Source organism: Lepidochelys kempii, chromosome 4 (assembly GCF_965140285.1).
Source record: "Lepidochelys kempii isolate rLepKem1 chromosome 4, rLepKem1.hap1, whole genome shotgun sequence".
Taxonomy (NCBI): Eukaryota; Metazoa; Chordata; order Testudines; family Cheloniidae; genus Lepidochelys; species Lepidochelys kempii.
This window is the reverse complement of record NC_136383.1, coordinates 139,971,508-139,989,783: the sequence shown is the minus strand read 5'-3', so window position 1 is coordinate 139,989,783 and position 18,276 is coordinate 139,971,508. Positions and strand designations below refer to the sequence as shown.

General features: G+C 49.7%; 1 protein-coding gene across 3 annotated transcripts in view; it reads left to right on the top strand.

Annotated features, from left to right (window-relative positions):
- The window catches only part of SIGLEC1 (sialic acid binding Ig like lectin 1), a 71,491-nt gene extending 53,568 nt beyond the window's left edge, over positions 1 to 17,923 (top strand). For all 3 annotated transcript variants that reach the window (XM_073343057.2, XM_073343059.2, XM_073343058.2), the window contains exons 11-22: positions 627 to 926; positions 2,365 to 2,625; positions 3,438 to 3,740; positions 5,577 to 5,831; positions 8,123 to 8,428; positions 8,881 to 9,132; positions 10,617 to 10,925; positions 12,418 to 12,672; positions 13,543 to 13,845; positions 15,250 to 15,349; positions 16,337 to 16,409; positions 17,523 to 17,923. In XM_073343057.2, coding sequence (XP_073199158.2) covers positions 627 to 926; positions 2,365 to 2,625; positions 3,438 to 3,740; positions 5,577 to 5,831; positions 8,123 to 8,428; positions 8,881 to 9,132; positions 10,617 to 10,925; positions 12,418 to 12,672; positions 13,543 to 13,845; positions 15,250 to 15,349; positions 16,337 to 16,409; positions 17,523 to 17,552 — 2,747 coding nt within the window. In that variant the 3' untranslated portion in view covers positions 17,553 to 17,923. The remainder of the gene's footprint in view (positions 1 to 626; positions 927 to 2,364; positions 2,626 to 3,437; positions 3,741 to 5,576; positions 5,832 to 8,122; positions 8,429 to 8,880; positions 9,133 to 10,616; positions 10,926 to 12,417; positions 12,673 to 13,542; positions 13,846 to 15,249; positions 15,350 to 16,336; positions 16,410 to 17,522) is intronic.
- Positions 17,924 to 18,276: the final 353 nt, after the last annotated feature.

The window sequence follows — 18,276 nt, the reverse complement described above, 5'->3', positions numbered from 1 at the left end:
TTGGTACCAGCTTCCGCTCTGCCCTCCATATGGTCACCGCTGATGAGAGACTGCCCCTTCGGCTGCAGATCCTGCCAGCTGGAACGGCCAGCAAGAGTAGATTTGGGGCCAGGCTGTATTCTTTTCAAGGGTTACCACAAGAAGCTAAAACCTGAGCAGAACTGATCATAAATAGCCTGTCTGTAATTAACCGGCTAGTGTGGGTGTGGGTGAGACCATGTGTGTGTGTTAGAACACGCATGAGCATGTGTGTGTATTTTAGCAGGCAAGTGAGCATGTGTGTGTTAGAATGTGTGTGAGTGTGTGTATTTTAGCATGCCTGGGATCATGTGCCTTTGTGTGTGAGATTCTCTCTATGGGATGGAATCGGAGCTTTTCTTCTGTGTGTCATAGCCCCTGTACTGCTTACAGCTAATGGTGATTCTCTGCTCGCTCAATCAGTCGAGGAGTTTGAGTTCCATCGCTGTGTCCCTGTAAGGTTTCTAGTGGATGTGGTATGCAGCAGAGTGATGACAATGGTGAGGATCTAGGTGACCATAGGATGGTCCAAGTGGGACAGGAGGGGTCTTTAAACAATCCTCAAGACATTTATAACTCGAGGATGATCTTTCCTCCCAACTTTTCAGATGCCCCCAGGAATCCCCGAATGACTTCGTTCCTGGAGGCGGAGATGGGCAAACTGGCCATCATCCGGTGCATGGTGGACAGCAACCCCCCGGCCCAGCTGTCCCTGTATAAAGGAGATGAACTCGTGGCCTCCACCAGCTCCAGGACTGCAGCCGCTCAGCGGATCGGCATCACTGCCTCCCCAAACTCCCTGAGGGTAGAGATCCGGGACATCACGCTGGAGGACGAAGGGAACTATTGCTTCACCGCTAGCAATGCGTATGGCACATCTTCCGGCCGCCTGTACTTCCGTGTGCAAAGTGAGTACGGAGGAAATGGCTAGAGGGTGTGCGCAGCACTGCCCTCTGCTGGGTGCACCCAGAACTGCTCATCTGTGTGTCCTAGATCCTGTGCTGCTAGGGAGTGGTGAGATGCTACTTTGATTCTAGGGCCTCAGGAGCATTAGGATCGGAGTTCGATCCCCGCTCTCACCATGAAGTTCCATAGGGACAAGGACCTCCAGGGGTCCCTGCACTAGAGACAGGTGACCGGCCACAGGTTTCATAGGGTCTGTCTGGAGAAACGCCTTCAAGTTTGGCTACTTCTCCTAATCTTGGACCAGCTTTCCCAGGCTACAAAACCAGGTTGGAAACACTGTGAGAATGGAGAGTCCTACTACGCACCCGGCTAGAAATACCATGAGATGGGGGAGGGGTTGGCCCTGGGTCTTCTGTCTGTAGCTAGGAAGGGCAGAGGGTATGCAGGGAAATGACCTGTAATGAAGGGGGTGAGGAGGAACGTAGCTGAGCATGCATCTGAGAACCGTTAAGCAGGGGAGCTGCCCCTAGCTAAGGACCTAGATGAATAACTCCTGTTAGCATTCAGGTGGGACTTGCCCATCACCCTAGGAGAGGAAGAGCCCTCTCTGCATTCAGGGATACTTTAATGAATATTTGGCCTAAGTCCTCTGTGGTGTGTTTATTGGACACTGTAGCCTTCACTTCCTGTCCTGTAGCACTGCTGCATAAACAGTTGCCATGTTCTGCTGCAGAGGCGGCAGCATAGTAGTGGTGGGTGATCCTGATTGTAAAGCACCAACGGGAGCATTTGGGGCTCTGTTACTGAGGTCGCACTGAGAGGCGTGCACAGTCCCGCCCAGGCAGCCAGATAAAGATCCCTGCCCCAAGAAGCTTACGAACCCCGGCCTAGATCTTGATGTCCTTGCTCAGTCCTTCCTCAGGCAAACTCTCTGTAGTGAGTGAGAATGGAATGCTGCTGCCAAGATCTGAGCCAGCATGGGGAGAGCGGTGAAGTGCACTCGAGTGGTGTAAGCTGAGGCAGGTGGGGATTCTTGAAGGAGGAGAGGAAAAGGCCTTGACGGATGGTGATGGAAATTAGGGTTAGGCCAAAATCGGAACCCCAGATCCAAAGCCTGAGTTTTAGGGAAGTTTGGATCTGGATCCAGAATCTGCATTTTGAGCCTCTCTCTGTAATGAGCCAACACGCTGAATGCAACCTCTGTCCCCCTGGATTTTTTGGGAGCCCAGCTTTAGATCCATTTCCAGATCTGGGTTTCCCATGTTGGATATAAAAGGCTGATTCAGAACTGCCTGAATAGCAGCCGCCGTATTTTGGATTCAGATCCAGACTTGGCATGTCAGACCCATCTAGAGTGGGGACAGAGGTAGGACTCAACTTGCTCTTTGAGATCCAGGCTGTTATCATCTCTCTTTGCTGTGGCTTGTCTCCGTACTCTAGCGGCCAGAGTTCTAATCACGCCCTCCACGGACGTGCAGGAAGGGGATGGTGTCTCCCTGACATGTGATGTGACAGGAAATGCTCCAGAGGATGCCATCTACACCTGGTACAAAAACAGCCACCGGCTTCATGAGAGCTCGGAGAGCTCCCTCCACTTCCCGCACATAACCAGTGGGGATACTGGATCTTACCACTGCAAGGCTCACAGCCCCAAGGGACCCAGCAGCAGCGTCTCCCCAGCCGTCAGCGTACACGTCTCTTGTAAGTGATATTGTTTATCTAGGTGGAGGCTGATCCAGTTCTTATGGAGGTCTGTGAACAGCCTCCCATCGATGTCAGTGGAGCAGACCGTTGCACTGCATCACTGCTTAACTACATCCCAGGCTGGGTGCACTGGTTTTCTCCAGAGCCATTGCTAGAGGGTGGCTATTCCCTGAGCTGGTTGGAAATTTTCCAGCGGGAGATTTTCCCGTCGGAAAATGCGGATTCATCGAAAGCAAAACGTTTCGCAGAAACCTGTCGTCTTTGGTAAAAATTTTGCATTTAAAATCTTTTTTTTCAAACATTATTCAAGGCTGGAAATTTGTCGAAACCGACTCTTTCACAAGCAGTTCCGTTTTCAATTCATCAACATTTTTTGACCCCCAAAAATTGCATTGAAAATTCCCAACCAACTCTAGGAACAGAAGCGAACCACAAATACAAATTTTAAAGTATTTGCGGTGGAATCTTGAATTTAGATTTTCAAATGGAAATGGGGAGATCTGATCAGATTCTTCTGGGTGGATCTGCCTTTCCTTCTTCTCCTTCTATTATTTATAGTGTGGCAGTGTGTGCAATGGAGAACTTACAAGATAAAAGGACTTAAGAGATGAAGGGTTGTGAGGGGAGAAGGGATCCAGTATAGAGGTTTCAAGCAACTGACAGAGAATGTTGTGCTGGTGAAATAGGCTGACAGCTCCAGAAACAATGATTTGCTGATCAAAAAAGGAATCATGGCATTAAAGGCTCAAGATGATGGCAAATGAAGAGCATGTCCACTGTGCCTTAATGAGAGTGTCTCACCCCAACAGATCCACCCCGGGAGCCCCAGTTGACCTCCTTCCTGGAGACACTGGATGGGCAGCTGGGCATTCTCCAGTGCACTGTTGATAGTGACCCACAGTCAGAGTTATCTCTGTTCAGAGGAGGGGAACTTGTGGCCTCCACCACTGGCTCCCACCCTGCAGCCAGACAGCGAGTCAGCATCTCCTCATCACACAACAGCTTGAAGGTAGAGATCCAGGCTGTGGTAATGGAGGATGAAGGAGAGTATGTGTGTTCTGCTAGTAACACATACGGCAACGCAACCACCTCACTGAACTTCACTGCGGAGAGTGAGTGCGACATTGCCCTCTATGCCATGGGAACTGGATCCCTCTGTCTATCCCCCTACATACTGCTGTAGCCAGCCAGCCAGCCACCTGCATACCTCTTATAGCTAGAGATCCATCCATCCATATCCCTGTATCCAACCATCCACCTAAATACCCCCTGTATCTACCTATCTATCCATGCATCCCCATACATACCCCTATATCCATTCATCCACCTAAATACCCCCTGTATCTACCTATCTATCCATGCATCCCCATACATACCCCTATATCCATTCATCCACCTAAATACCCCCTGTATCTACCTATCTATCCATGCATCCCCATACATACCCCTATATCCATTCATCCACCTAAATACCCCCTGTATCTACCTATCTATCCATGCATCCCCATACATACCCCTATATCCATTCATCCACCTAAATACCCCCGTATCTACCTATCTATCCATGCATCCCCATACATACCCCTATATCCATTCATCCACCTAAATACCCCCTGTATCTACCTATCTATCCATGCATCCCCATACATACCCCTATATCCATTCATCCACCTAAATACCCCCTGTATCTACCTATCTATCCATGCATCCCCATACATACCCCTATATCCATTCATCCACCTAAATACCCCCTGTATCTACCTATCTATCCATGCATCCCCATACATACCCCTATATCCATTCATCCACCTAAATACCCCCGTATCTACCTATCTATCCATGCATCCCCATACATACCCCTATATCCATTCATCCACCTAAATACCCCCTGTATCTACCTATCTATCCATGCATCCCCATACATACCCCTATATCCATTCATCCACCTAAATACCCCCTGTATCTACCTATCTATCCATGCATCCCCATACATACCCCTATATCCATTCATCCACCTAAATACCCCCTGTATCTACCTATCTATCCATGCATCCCCATACATACCCCTATATCCATTCATCCACCTAAATACCCCCTGTATCTATCTATCTATCCATGCATTCCCATACATACCCCTATATCCATCAATCCACCTAAATACCTCCCTGTATCTACCTATCTATCCATGCATCCCCATACATACCCCTATATCCATTCATCCACCTAAATACCCCCGTATCTACCTATCTATCCATGCATCCCCATACATACCCCTATATCCATTCATCCACCTAAATACCCCCGTATCTACCTATCTATCCATGCATCCCCATACATACCCCTATATCCATTCATCCACCTAAATACCCCCTGTATCTACCTATCTATCCATGCATCCCCATACATACCCCTATATCCATTCATCCACCTAAATACCCCCGTATCTACCTATCTATCCATGCATCCCCATACATACCCCTATATCCATTCATCCACCTAAATACCCCCTGTATCTACCTATCTATCCATGCATCCCCATACATACCCCTATATCCATCAATCCACCTAAATACCCCCTGTATCTACCTATCTATCCATGCATCCCCATACATACCCCTATATCCATCAATCCACCTAAATACCTCCCTGTATCTGCCTAGCCATCTTTCCCCATACTTATCCCCCTCCCTCTCTCTCTCTCTCTCTCTCTCTCTCTCTCTCTCTCTAATCCTTGCATCCCCATACTTATCGCTGTATCCATCCATCCATCCCTCTACATACCCGTTGTATCCATCTGTCCATCTCCATACATACCCCTATCTATCTATCTATCTATCTATCTATCTATCTATCTATCTATCTATCTATCTATCTATCTATCTATCTATCTATCTATCTATCTATCCCATAGTATATAAACATTTTCTCACATCACTCTTTCCTCCCAGCTGCAAGGGTCTGGATCTCTCCTTCGCCGGATGTCTACGAGGGGGATGCTGTTAACTTGACCTGTGCAGTTGACAGTGATGCCCTGGGGATGCTGCACTACACCTGGTATAAGAACAACATATGGTTCAGAGAGGGCCCTGGCAGGTCACTCGTGTTTCCCAAGGTCACCACGGCTGATGCTGCATCCTACCACTGCACGGTGAAGACCCAGGAGAGTGTTAGAAGCTCTTCCCCAGGCACTTTGAACGTCCTCTGTAAGTTCTTTGCATGGTTGAACTTTACAAGGTTCAGAGAAAAATGCCTCTGTATCCACCAGCCCAGCCTAAAGCCGCCAGCCCAGTGGCACCAGAAAGGGGAGCTAGATAAGTGACCCCTCGATACATTAGTGGGGAGGGGAGGGCTGCACTTCTTCCGAAGCATCCTGCTTTGTCTACTGCTGGAGTCAAGACCCCAGAGTTGGTTGGCCTATGGTCTGATCTGTCCTTAGAGGAACTCCTTGTAGGAGCATAGTGTAGTCCCCCCACACCCCTGGGCTTTAGAAAGCAAACAATGCTCCATAGTTCATGCCCATTCAAACCACACATGGGAGAAGAGGCATCCAAACATTAGCCAGAGACTTGTTTGGATTGAGCCTTAAAATATTGAGCTATCCCTTGGGAACTGGGAGTTCAAAGGGTCTGGGAATTGTGTCAAGTAAGGGGTGGGGGCTAGTCTGGGGGTCGGGGAAGGTTTCCTTGTCCCATCCTGACTCCCTAGAGTGGAAATCCGCCCATGCTCCTGGGCATGTGCTCCCAGCCAGTTCCCAGCCTGGCCACCAATTTAGGAGTCAGCTGTTAGAGGATGTCAGGTGGGTAGCTGTGGAGGGTGTGGGCAGCAGGGAGATGGGTGGGCAGAGCACATTGTGGGGAGGTAAGGCAGCTGCACAAGGTCACGTCTAGGTGTGGAAGTGGGATGGACAGTGGTTCGGCCTGAGCAAGTTTCAGCTGGAAACCAGGTAAGTTCACAATTTGCCAAATCTCATCTAAAGCCAGAACCCACGGCCCTCCTTGTTACCACCAGCCACAGCCTCGCCTGAAACTAAGGGTGGGTGAAATTTTTCGCAGAAAGTTTTGAAATTTTTTCACATTTTTCAAAATTCCCCAAGAAAAATTTACAAAAAACGGAAATGGAAAAATAGTCCATTTTCAAAACCTGGTTTCATTAAACAGTTTCTGATTTTTGAAAACCAAAAATGGATTTATTTTTATTGGAAACCATTTTTTTAAAACAAAAGCCAAAAAACCATTTTACAGAAACATTTTTGGTTTCTGGTTTTTCTGTTCATTAAAAAAAGTTTCAGTTAAAAATATTTTTCAGAGGTTCATAGATTCCAAGGCCAGAAGGGGCCACTGTGATCATCCAGTGTGATCTCCTGTCTAACACAGGCCAGAGACCTGCCCCACAATAATCCCTAGAGCCGAGCTTTTAGAAAACCAGCCAACCTTGATTTAAAAATTGCTAGTGATGGAGAATCCACCATGCCCCTTATTAAGTTGTTCCAAGGGTTAATTACTCTCACTGTTAAGAGTGTATGCCTTATTTCAAGTCTACATTTGTCTAGCTTCAACTTCCAGCCTTTGGATCATGTTAGACCTTTGTCTGCTAGATTGAAGAGCCCATTATTAAATATTTGTTCCCCATGTAGGCACGTATGGACTGTGATCAAATCACCTCTTAAGCTTCTCTTTGTTGAGTAAAACAAATTGATCTCCTTGAGTCTGTTGACCAGCACTACTTAACACCCAACCTTAGGGTTCCCCCAAAACTCAGCGAACAAATCCAGGGGTCCGCCTCACTCCTCTTATCCTGAGTATCAAGTGCTGAGCCAAGAAAGTGGAGTGAACATTGCTAAAATGGCACATGACAATGGGTATGAATTTTGAACTGAGTTCACACTGCCTACATTCAAGCCCTGTTTGTGTTTATTTTCCATGAGTATTAGTGTAAAAGAGTTCCCGGCAGAGAAGTTGGCAAAAGTGGAGAATCTGTAGCTGATTCCAGAGAATACTGATGAAAAGCGAGTTTGCAATCTCACCCCCACCCCCCGCACCACAAAACCTGATTCTTAGAGTCACACTCATCCAATCAGGGAACAGTGACACACCATGTGACACCAATGTGTCCAATCAACTCAGCTCAAATTTTTGTACTGAACACTCATCACAAACAGCTTGTGAACGAGCTACAGGCCAAGAGTCAGTCACAGAAATCCCCTGCCAAATCATTTTGAATAACGACGTAACTCAAGAAAAAAGAGGCAAAGTTCACTGAATAAATGAGCTGTGACAAATTGTTTGGCCAGCTCTAATAATGGATCCCTCATGAAACCTTCCTGGCTCTAGTTCACAGATTGACAGAGTTCCACCCCAGAAGAGGCCATTCAATTATCCAGTCTGACCACCTGTATAGCACAGGGCAGGGAATTTCACCCAGGTACCCAATAACTTGTGAGTCACTGAGGTCACATTAAAGTTCTGAGGTCAAATTAAATCCTCCTTCCTTGTAGATCCTCCCAGGAATCTCTGGGTGAAGTCCTTCCTGGAGACTCAAGATGGGAAGCTAGCCATCATCGTCTGTGCTGTTGACAGTAACCCGCAGTCAGAACTGGCCCTGCGCAGAGCTGGTGAGCTGGTTGCTTCTGGTTCCTCCCGAGGTGACGGGGCATCCGGACAGAGGTTACGCGTCTCATCCTCACCTAACTCCTTGAAACTGGAGATCAAGAGCGTCACCTTGGAGGATGAAGGGACGTATGTGTGCTCGGCAAACAATGCGATCGGCGAGGCCAGCAGCTCCGTATACTTCACCATAGAGAGTGAGTATGGAGTACATGACTCCCATTGCTCTCCAGTGTCACTTAGAAGGGAATTCGGGGCAGATTCTCTCCCCCACTGCTCTCCCCCTGCACCAGAGAGTGGAATCTTCCTGTCTATTCTGCTGGGGATTCTCCTGGCCAGCGGGCAACTAAGCAAAGAAGCAACAGAGCCATCTGACCCCAGCATAGGGGGTGGGTAGAGACAGGTAAGTGGATATGGCTGAGACATGCTGCGCTCCAGCTATCCCTGGCTGGTGAATGTGGATCATTGCCGGGTGTGTAGGTTAGAGCAGCCCCCATGCTGCTCTAACCTAGGCCAGGCCTGGGGTAGAATTGGGCAGAAGATCAGGGATCTGTAACAATCCACCAAGCTGACTCTGATTGTTAGTTATTGGTTTCAAAGGGCTGCTCCAGCTGTATCCATTCCAGCTTTGCTCTGGTTTCTTCCACAGCTGCGAGGGTTGTGATCCAACCAGGTCCCGATGCACGTGAGGGGGACCGCATCACACTGACCTGTGAGGATACCAGCGCCCAGCCGAGCACCATTTACACCTGGTACAAGAACACCAAATGGCTGGCGGAGGGCCCTGCCAGTTCCCTCATGATCCCTGGTGTGGCGGGCACTGATGCTGGCTCGTACTCCTGCACGGCTCACAATGACAGGGGAAGAAGGACATCTCTGCCCACTGCCTTGCGCGTGCTATGTAAGTTGCCTGCAGTTTAGATAACGTTATGTCCTCTCAGGTGGAGGCATGCAGCCGAATTCCCAGTGCAGGTGACTCCAATCTCAAAACCAAGTCTTGCTGGGTGCCTGCCATGATGAGCTCCAGGGACAAGGGATCATTGTTTCTCTGGGGAAAGGGTGACAGTTCCCTGTTGGATACAACCCAAATGGGTCAAATTCTTGAAACATTATTTAGCTTTAAATATCTTAAGTGGAAACAGTACCCACACTAGAGAGGGAAGGTCTTTGTCCCCCTCTAGTGGCTGCTCCACATCAGAGGTTAACAAGTCTGCCATTGCTGCCCGCTAATGAGCGGGCTTAATCCTTTCACTGGCGGTTTCAGCTCTGTAAACCCTGGTTCAAATCCTGCTGTTGGCCCAGATGGGGTCAGTTATAGAAACGTACCGGGCCAAAGCCCGCTTTCAGTGGCGGCAGCGTAAATCCAGAGGAACACAGTTTCTCCGGAGCAATGCTACCCCACAGTGATTCAGGGACCAATGAGAAGTGCCTTCAAAATACCTAAGATAGAAAGAGATCCGGCAGAGCTACTCTGTGTTTACACCAGTGTAACTGAGATCAGAATGCAGTGCACTGCATCTGCCCTAGCTCTCTGTTAACAGTGGGAACAGCCCCGCGGGCTCTCCCCGCATTGCTGTCTGCCTGTGTGTCGGCCCTGGCCCGGAAGGCAAACTCCAGGAGAAAGAGAGGAGAAGCTCATTCACTGTGGCCCATTCCACCTTCGGCCTCTCTGCTGTGACTGCCAACGGGAGGCAGTCGGCGCCAGGTGCTCTTGGCCACTCCACACAGATCGGTGGATAGTCATCAAGTGCCGATGACGTCTGGTCAGTCCTGAGCGAGTCAGAGAGTTGACCAGGGGCCCAGGGTTATAAGCGTCACGCTAGAACCGATGGGGAATTTTGTAACAAAACGTTTTTTCCCATTGGAAAGCACTGATTCCTCGCAGCCTCAACGCCTCGTAGGAAAGGGTCAGTTTCAATGAAGTTCCCGTTTCAAACATTTTTGAAAAAGAGATTCTAAGTTGTCGGAGCATCCCATTTCGACATTTTCTGAATGTTTTTTGGTTCAAACTGATTTCCCATTGAGAAATTTAAGTTATCTGAAGATACAAAACATGGAAAAAAATATGAACAGGTCAACATTGAAACAAAATTTCTCCAAAGTTATTGAAACAAAATATTCTGATTGCGACGTTCAAAGACAAATGTCAGATATTTGGTTTGCAAAAGTTGTTGAGATTTCAATTTTTCATCCTGATTTGGGACAGGGAGAATTTTTTAAATCTCAAAAACGCTCAAAGGGCAGGAAAACCATTTCCTTTCTAGAGCTATTCCTTACCCCCTGCCCGTCCCCAGAGCCATCTGGCCAAACTGTGCCACCCCCTTCCAGAAGAAAGTGACTGTCTTTGTTTTTTAACTCAAGTACAATGTGTTCTTGTCCCTTCAGACGCCCCAAGGAAGCCCTCACTGAGCTCCTTCCTAGATACCCAGGATGGGCGCCAGGCCATCATCCAATGCACTGTCGACAGCCACCCACCGTCAGAGATAGCCCTGTACAGAGGGGCTGAGCTCACACCTGTGGCTTCCACCTGGGGTTCTCGGGGCTCACCCAGCCAGCGGCTGAGCGTTCACGTGTCCCACAACTCCCTGAAGGTAGAGATGAAGGACGTTGTGCTGGAGGACGCAGGCCAGTACATCTGCTTGGCTAACAACACCTACGGCAGTGCTGCAGCATCCGTGCACTTCGGGGTGGAGAGTGAGTGCAGGTGTATTTTTAACCCTTCCATGCCGTGCTCTCTCCCAGGAGCACCTGCAGGCTATGCGGGGATTTGGATGCAGATCCCATAGGGTGGGGCCAAAGCAGAATCTGGATCTTGTGCACCTCCGTGGAACCTCTGGGGAAACTCCGATTTAAATCTCGATCTGAGCATTACAGCAGATTTGGGTGTAGAGCTCAGTGCTAGCAGCTGGTGCTAGGCTGACAATGCTAGAGGCTAAGAATGAGATTTGCCAAGTGGTCTAAGGCTGTGGTTCTCAACCAGGGGTCCGGGGCCCCCTGGGGGGCCGCGAGCAGGTTTCAGGGGGTCCTCCAAGCATGGCCAATGTTAGACTAGCTGGGGCCCAGGGCAGAAAGCCGAAGCCCCAGCGCATGGGGCTGAAGTCCAGGGCCCTGAGCCCCACCACCCAGGGCTGAAGCTGAAGCCTGAGCAATGTAGCTTCGTGGGGGCTCCTGTGGCGTGGGGCCCCGGGCAATTGCCCTGCTTGCTACCCCCTCATGCCGGCTCTGGCTTTTAGAGAACCAGTTACTGTGGCACAGGTGGGTGGTGGAGTTTTATAGCATGTTGGGGGGCGGGGCTCAGAAAGAAAAAGATTGAGAACCCCTGGCCTAGAGGACTTAGCCATGTAGCTGCCAGTAATGTCACTGACACAAGATGGGTGAGGTAATATCTTCACAGAAGTTGGTTCAATAGAAGACATTACATCACCCACCTTGTCTCTCTAATATTCTGGGACTGACCTGGCTACAAAAACACTGCATACAATATTGTCACTGGGAGATATGTGTCAAATCCCCTGGACTGCTTTGAAAATCACATTCCCCCGATGCTATCGTTATCTGCCCAAGCAATGGTAGTGTAATATACCCAACTCACGTGCTTCTCCATGCCAGTGTGCCCCAACTCTCATCTGGAGGGACCACCTCTAGCAATGAGGAGATAGTTCATTTCTTTGGCCCATTCAAAGGGGGCCAACAAGGGGTCCGATCAGTACCAATTACGGTGGTGGGTTTTGTGGAGGAGGCATCTGGACTAAGACACACCAAACAGCTATCCGAGGGATCTAACCTTGGGCTAGATTGGAACTGGAATCTGAGATCAATAGCACTGGCTGGAAAATGGATGATACTGTCTGTTGAAAATGTTGACAAAAATTAACATTTTTCAGTTTTGTGGACATTGTTTGCAGAATTTTTCTGGTTTTCGCTGAAAAACCAAAACCTCAAAAGTTGTTGAAGACCAAAAAAAGTCCTTATTTTTAACACACACACACATCCCCCAAAAAATCAGCAAACATGGAAATTTTATTGCAAAAATTTCCATTCTGTCAAAAAAAATCTGAAAAAGAGTTCGGATAAAAAAATTGTAAGCAGCTCTGCTGATGAGCAGCTAAGTCTCATGAAACGTGGCGCTCTCCTGGCTCCACTAGAATACATTTGGCTGATTTTCCTGATCTCTTCTCCCCATCAGCTATCAGAATCATGATTGAACCATCGCAGGAAATCCACGAAGGAGTTGCCGTCAACATGACCTGCCTGGTTGCCGATTGGCTCAGGGGGGAGACCAACTACACCTGGTATAAGAACAGCAAGTGGCTGCAGGACGGTCCCGTTAGATCGCTCCACCTTGATAGGGTATCCAGCGCCGACACTGGGTCATATCACTGTCGGGCAGAGGGGAGGACAGGAAGAGCCACCTCTGCCCTGGTCAGCTTGGATGTGCTCTGTGAGTGTCAGGGGGATTTGGGGTTTGATTTGTTCACACTAAATAAAGGCAACTCGGGATCTCGTTGTTATTATCTGTTATTTCCATAGAGCCATAGATGTGCCCAGCGCTCCATGAGAGTAAAATTAAGACACAGGCCCCAGGCAGAGCCCCAGATCCAAACAGCTCTGAACTATGGGAGCATCCAAAATCAAGATGCCAACGTCCCCTCCCTTTAAATGAACCAAACCAAAGAATGATTGAAACAACCTCTTCCTTCTTCTGCAGTCTCCCCGTCTCCTCTCTCCCTTGTCCTTTCACCCCTCAGCCTTTGGATGTTAAAAGCCTGGCTAACGTGATTTCTTGGCATTTGTGTAGCACTGTTTTCAGATACACTTTGAAGGTTAATAATAGACTGAGTCGAACAATTTACAAGGGGACCGTTTTCCATTGGAAAATGCTGATTTGAGAACAGTGAAGCATTTCACCGGAACGTATGGATTTCATTGAATTTTTCAAGGGGGAATCATTCAAACATTTAATTGTGATAAGATCCAAATGTTTTGTTCCAATAAGGCTGAAATGCTTCATTTTGATAATATAATAGAAGAGTCAACACCAGAAAGTCGAAATGAAACATTCTGATCGTATCTGAAAGAAACTTTTCCATAAAGTGGCGATGAAATATTCCTTTTTGCAAAAAATTGCAAGATTTCAAATCAGGACAAAATGAACTTTTGAAATCTTGGAATTTCTCATGGGATGGAAAGACTATTTTGTGATCTGTTCTAGTCGATAACTGTAGACCACCACTGGCTGCTCTTAACCAGTCACCTCAGTTGAGGAAGCCCCGTCACCTGATTTAACAATAACATTGTCTCCTCCATGCAGACGCTCCAAGGAACCCATCGATGAACGCTTTCCTGGAGAACCGCAATGCAAGGGTGGGCCTCATCCGATGCACAGCTGAAAGCAACCCACAGGCTGAATTAGCCCTGTACAGAGAGGATAAACTAGTGGCTTCCACCCGAGGCCCCCGCTCAGCAGCCAGCCAGAGGGTCAGTGTGTTTCCATCCTACAACACCTTGAGAGTGGAGATCTGGGATGTCACATCAGCGGATTCGGCAGAATACACGTGCATGGCCAGCAATGCACTAGGCAACGTGACAGCCACCTCCTACTTCAGTGCACAGAGTAAGTCAGGCTGCTAGCGGGCTATCAGCCATGGATGGGGCTGCCACGCCCCGTCAAATCCATCCCCACAGACAACATAGGATTGTTCCCTACAGCGTGTTCTCCATCCAGTCCCGTTGTACCCAGCAGGGGGCACAGACCCTCAGAGGAGCAGATCTGAATCCATCCAGCAGGGGCAGTGAGGCACACGTGCAAACACACACACAAGAACGGCCAGACGGAGTCAGACCAAAGGCCCATCTAGCCCAGTCTTCTGTCTTCCGACAGTGACCAGTGCCAGGTGCCCCAGACGGAATGAACAGAACAGGGCAAGTAGCGAGTGATCCATTTCTTGTTGTCCAGTCCCAGCATCTGGCAGTCAGAGGCTGAGGGGCAGCCAGAGCATGGAGTTGCATCTCTGACCATCTTGGTGAATAGCCATTGATGGACCTGTCCTCCATTAATTTATCTAGTTCTTTTTGGGGCCCTGTTACAGTCTTGGCCTTCACAACATCCTCTGGCAACGAGTTCTACCGGTTGTGTGAAGAAATACTCCCTTTTGTTTGTCTTAAACCTGCTGTCTATTAATTTCATTGGGTGACCCCTGGTTCTTGTGTTATGAGAAGGAGTAAATAACACTTCCCTATTCACTTTCTCCAAACCAGTTATAGACCTCTAGCATCTCCCCCCTTAGTTGTCTCTTTTCCAAGCTGAAAAGTCTCAGTCTATTAATCTCTCCTCATATGGAAGCTGTTCCATATCCCTAATCATTTTTGGTGCCCTTCTCAGTACCTTTTCCAATGTATCTTTTTTGAGATGGGGCGACCACATCTGCACGCAGTAGTCAAGGTGTGGGCGTACCATGGATGTATAGAGCGGCAGCAGGATTTTTGCTGTCTTATTCTCTATCTCTTTCCTAATGATTCCCAACATTCTGTTCGCTTTTTTGACGGCCGCTGCATTGTGAGCAGATATTTTCGGAGAACTCCCCACAATGACTCCGAGATCTCTTAGAGGTCTGATCCAACCCAGCAGGGGGCAGTGGGACACACATGCAGCTCGGACCCTGTCCATCGGGAGGCGATGGAGCACAGACAATAGCCACAACGCGATGACTGAAACAACAACTCAGATGTTGCGGTAGAAGAACACAGCCTCCTGGCTTTGAGCGCTGAGTGTATTGTCAGACCTGACAAACACAAGTCACTGGCCCTCCAGGAAGGGGGCTGGCGAGGGAGAGGTTAAATCCAGTACATCGGGGGGCAACTTCACCTTTCCAAAACTCACTGCCCCCTTCCCTTACCCATGTTTTGCCCCTGTTGGAGTGACCTGAGTCACAGCAGTGTCTGGAAAATCACTGTGCGGGCAGCTGTTTGTGATTTTTACACTGGCTGGAATAACCCTCCTCTTCTCTCTCCTCCTCAGCTCTCGCTGACCTCCGCTTGTACAAGATCCTGGCCGGGATGTTTATCGCAGCGCTGGGGGTTATTGTTCTGGCCGTTGCAGTGGTCCTGTTATGGCCCAGGTAACTTGGCTCTTGCTGCTGTAGTTTGTAGAAGCAGCTTAGGGGGGGTCCAACTGGACTGGCTCACAGGGGCTGGGAAGGGATGGCTTGTTTTGGGGTGGGTGACTTTTATTTATTGTTAATTTGATATTACTAAAGCCAGCCCACAAGAAGGGGTAAGTTTTGACTGGAAAAAGCCTGAAGTGACATTTATTTGAACAGTCCAAGAGGGAAATTGAGGCAGGCTGCTGTAGGCCACTGAGGGGACACCTGGGAGGCTGCTGGCCGGGTTACAGACTGAATCCTTTTCCTGCTGGTGGTGAACATGAGTTGTATGACCCACTGCTCAGTGTGTTGGGTCCCCCACTCTACGTGATCCACAGAGGATGTCAGGCTGTTACTGTCCAACCTGCAGAGCCGGTCTCTGTAGCAGCCACTGTAGAGACTGCCATGGTTAGCTCTGGAGGTCCCTGGTTTGGGCCCTGATGGTGCCATTTGAGAGTTTTTGAGCACCTTGTACACAAGGCCTTGCCAGGTCTCAGGCCAGTTCCAGGTGTTGGCATCACAACTGGCCCCTCACTGGCTGTCTAAGTGGAGAGGCCAATGACTGAATGGCCCTGGAGAATAGCAGCCCCTCTTGTATCGAGTGTGTGCATTCAGGAGCCGCATCTGCTGGAGGGGGGCATTGGTGGTCAGACACGACAATGATGGGCACATGAGAATAACTCACTGGAAAAGTGTGTGTCAGACCCCTCACTAGTGGCTGGTCCCCTACAGGAAAACAGCCTACTACTGCTAACAGGATTGTTCCTTTAACTCAAGCAGCAGAGGTCTGCTCTTCAGCCCTGGGTTCAGATCCTGCTGATGACCCAAGTGAAGGTTTGCGATGTAGGCAGACAGATGGCACAGCGGGCCTGCCGAGTCGGGCTTTTTCTGCTCCTAAAATATCTTCTCTTAAGTGCTAACCACCCTCACCATGACACATATGTTGCCTCCTCTCCTGCCTAGGATAAAGAAGCTACTGAAGCCGCTAAAAGATGAAAGCTCCATGGAACTGACTGGCACAGGGGAACAATCACAGGTGTGATTCCTCGGTGTGGCTGGGTTGTTCCCATGCTTGGGGTTTGGCCCGGGGTCACCAGAGCTGAAGGTCAGGCCCCCAGCTGCTCAAAGGCATAAAAGACAGTGGGGCCAGCTGAACTGAGAGGGTCCGGCTGCTTTGCTGTTGCCTACAGAGCAGGCCTTGGGGTAGATACTGGTACATGAGTGCAGGACAGTGGGACTGATGGGGATGGAGAGGGACGAGGGGTTAATGCACTGGGGTGCGTCAGGAGCTGAAATCCTGGGCCCGTGTTGGGATCAAACGGGATCTGGGTTGCATTTTTTCCAGCCCGCCCTGCCCTGCCTGTGCTGACCTATCAAAAAGGCCTGGGCATGAAAACTGCATGCTCCCCACAGCCTCCCCCATCCTGTCCCTCCCCCTTCAACCCTCTGTCTCACCCTCCAGCCCCGAAGAGGTATGGAGAGCCTTCTCTGTGGGTCTGTCTCCCCATTTCCCCATGCTACATGAACCCTGCACCTAGGAGTCGAATTCTTTGTGCCTGGAACATAGGGGAAGATGCAGTCCATGCTGGGGGTGCAGGAGTTATTTAAGGACGAGATCTTCAGTTGGTACGAATTGACTTAGCTCCATCGGCTTCAGGGCAGCTGTGGCCATTGACTGGCCCACTGATGTCAGTGGATCTCTGCCAATCGGCACCCGCTGGGGATCCGGCCCGCCGACGTCCATGGAGCTCTGCAGACGGACGCTGGCTGGATGTTGATAATTTAACCCCGCTGGCTAGGAAGAGCGCTGGGCGAGGGTGGGAATTCACACTCCCATTCCCGGGGCTGGCAGAGCAGAGGGTGGACGGGCCCAGGGCTGGACGCTGGGCAGAGGGAGTGCTCGGAATAGAAGGGCGGAGCGACCCCTGCAGGAGGGTCAAAGATAGGCAAAGGGGCAGGATTGTAGCTCAGCAAGACGGTGCCGCTGTCTGTGGCCCCTGGTCCGTTTCTGGCACCGAAGTTAACAGAGACCCATGTCTGGTGTGTGGCCGGGGATTGTGCACTTGGGGGCTTGTCCCACAGGCTGATTTGGGGTGCTGGGGTTTTTCCCAGCAAATTCCAACGGGGCGGGATTGTGTAACTTTTCCAGGTTGACGACGCCTCCTCGACCTACAGCTAACCACGCCGCTCGGCAGTGCCCGGAGCAGCCTGCACGGCAGCCGCACTGAGACTCCCCCTGCCCGGCTGGACCTGGGCAGCGAAGTTGTTCTCACCCAGTGGCATATTTTTGGTGCTCGCCATACCTTGTACATCGCATGTGTCAAATGCAGGACCGCAGTCAATACCCAGAACTGAGCCTGGACTGTGAAAAATCCCAGGTGGTGTTTTCATTGTAACTCCGTTTAGCATCCTCACCCCTCTCCCCCTCCACAAAACCCACGCCATCCGGAGCGCCCTCATCTGCGCCCTGTGACTCCATCAAGCCCCCACTTTTGCAGTAACCTCCCCAGGGTGCTGCCAAGCATCGAATCAGTCACAAAATAAACGAAGGAGCAAACTGTCGGTGTCACAAATGTTCAGAAGTACAACCCCTCTGGACCCGACCCCGTGTGAGGGGAAGGCAGTGGGGAAGCTTCCCCTTGACCTCACAGATGCAGGATCAGGCTCTTAAACCTAGTCATTCTCAAAGCCTATTCAACCTTACTGGGGGGAAAGCTGGGGGAGCCCTCAGGATCTAACCACTGGGGGTGGGGGTGCTGCGGATGGATCTTGGCTCTCAGGTGAGGTGTGCCCAGCAGTACAGACTCGACCCTCATGTATCTGATTTATCTAATGACTGGTATGGGAGATAGTCCATACCTGTGTAATGCCCTAGGTACGTGCTCAAGATGGGAATTCATAGA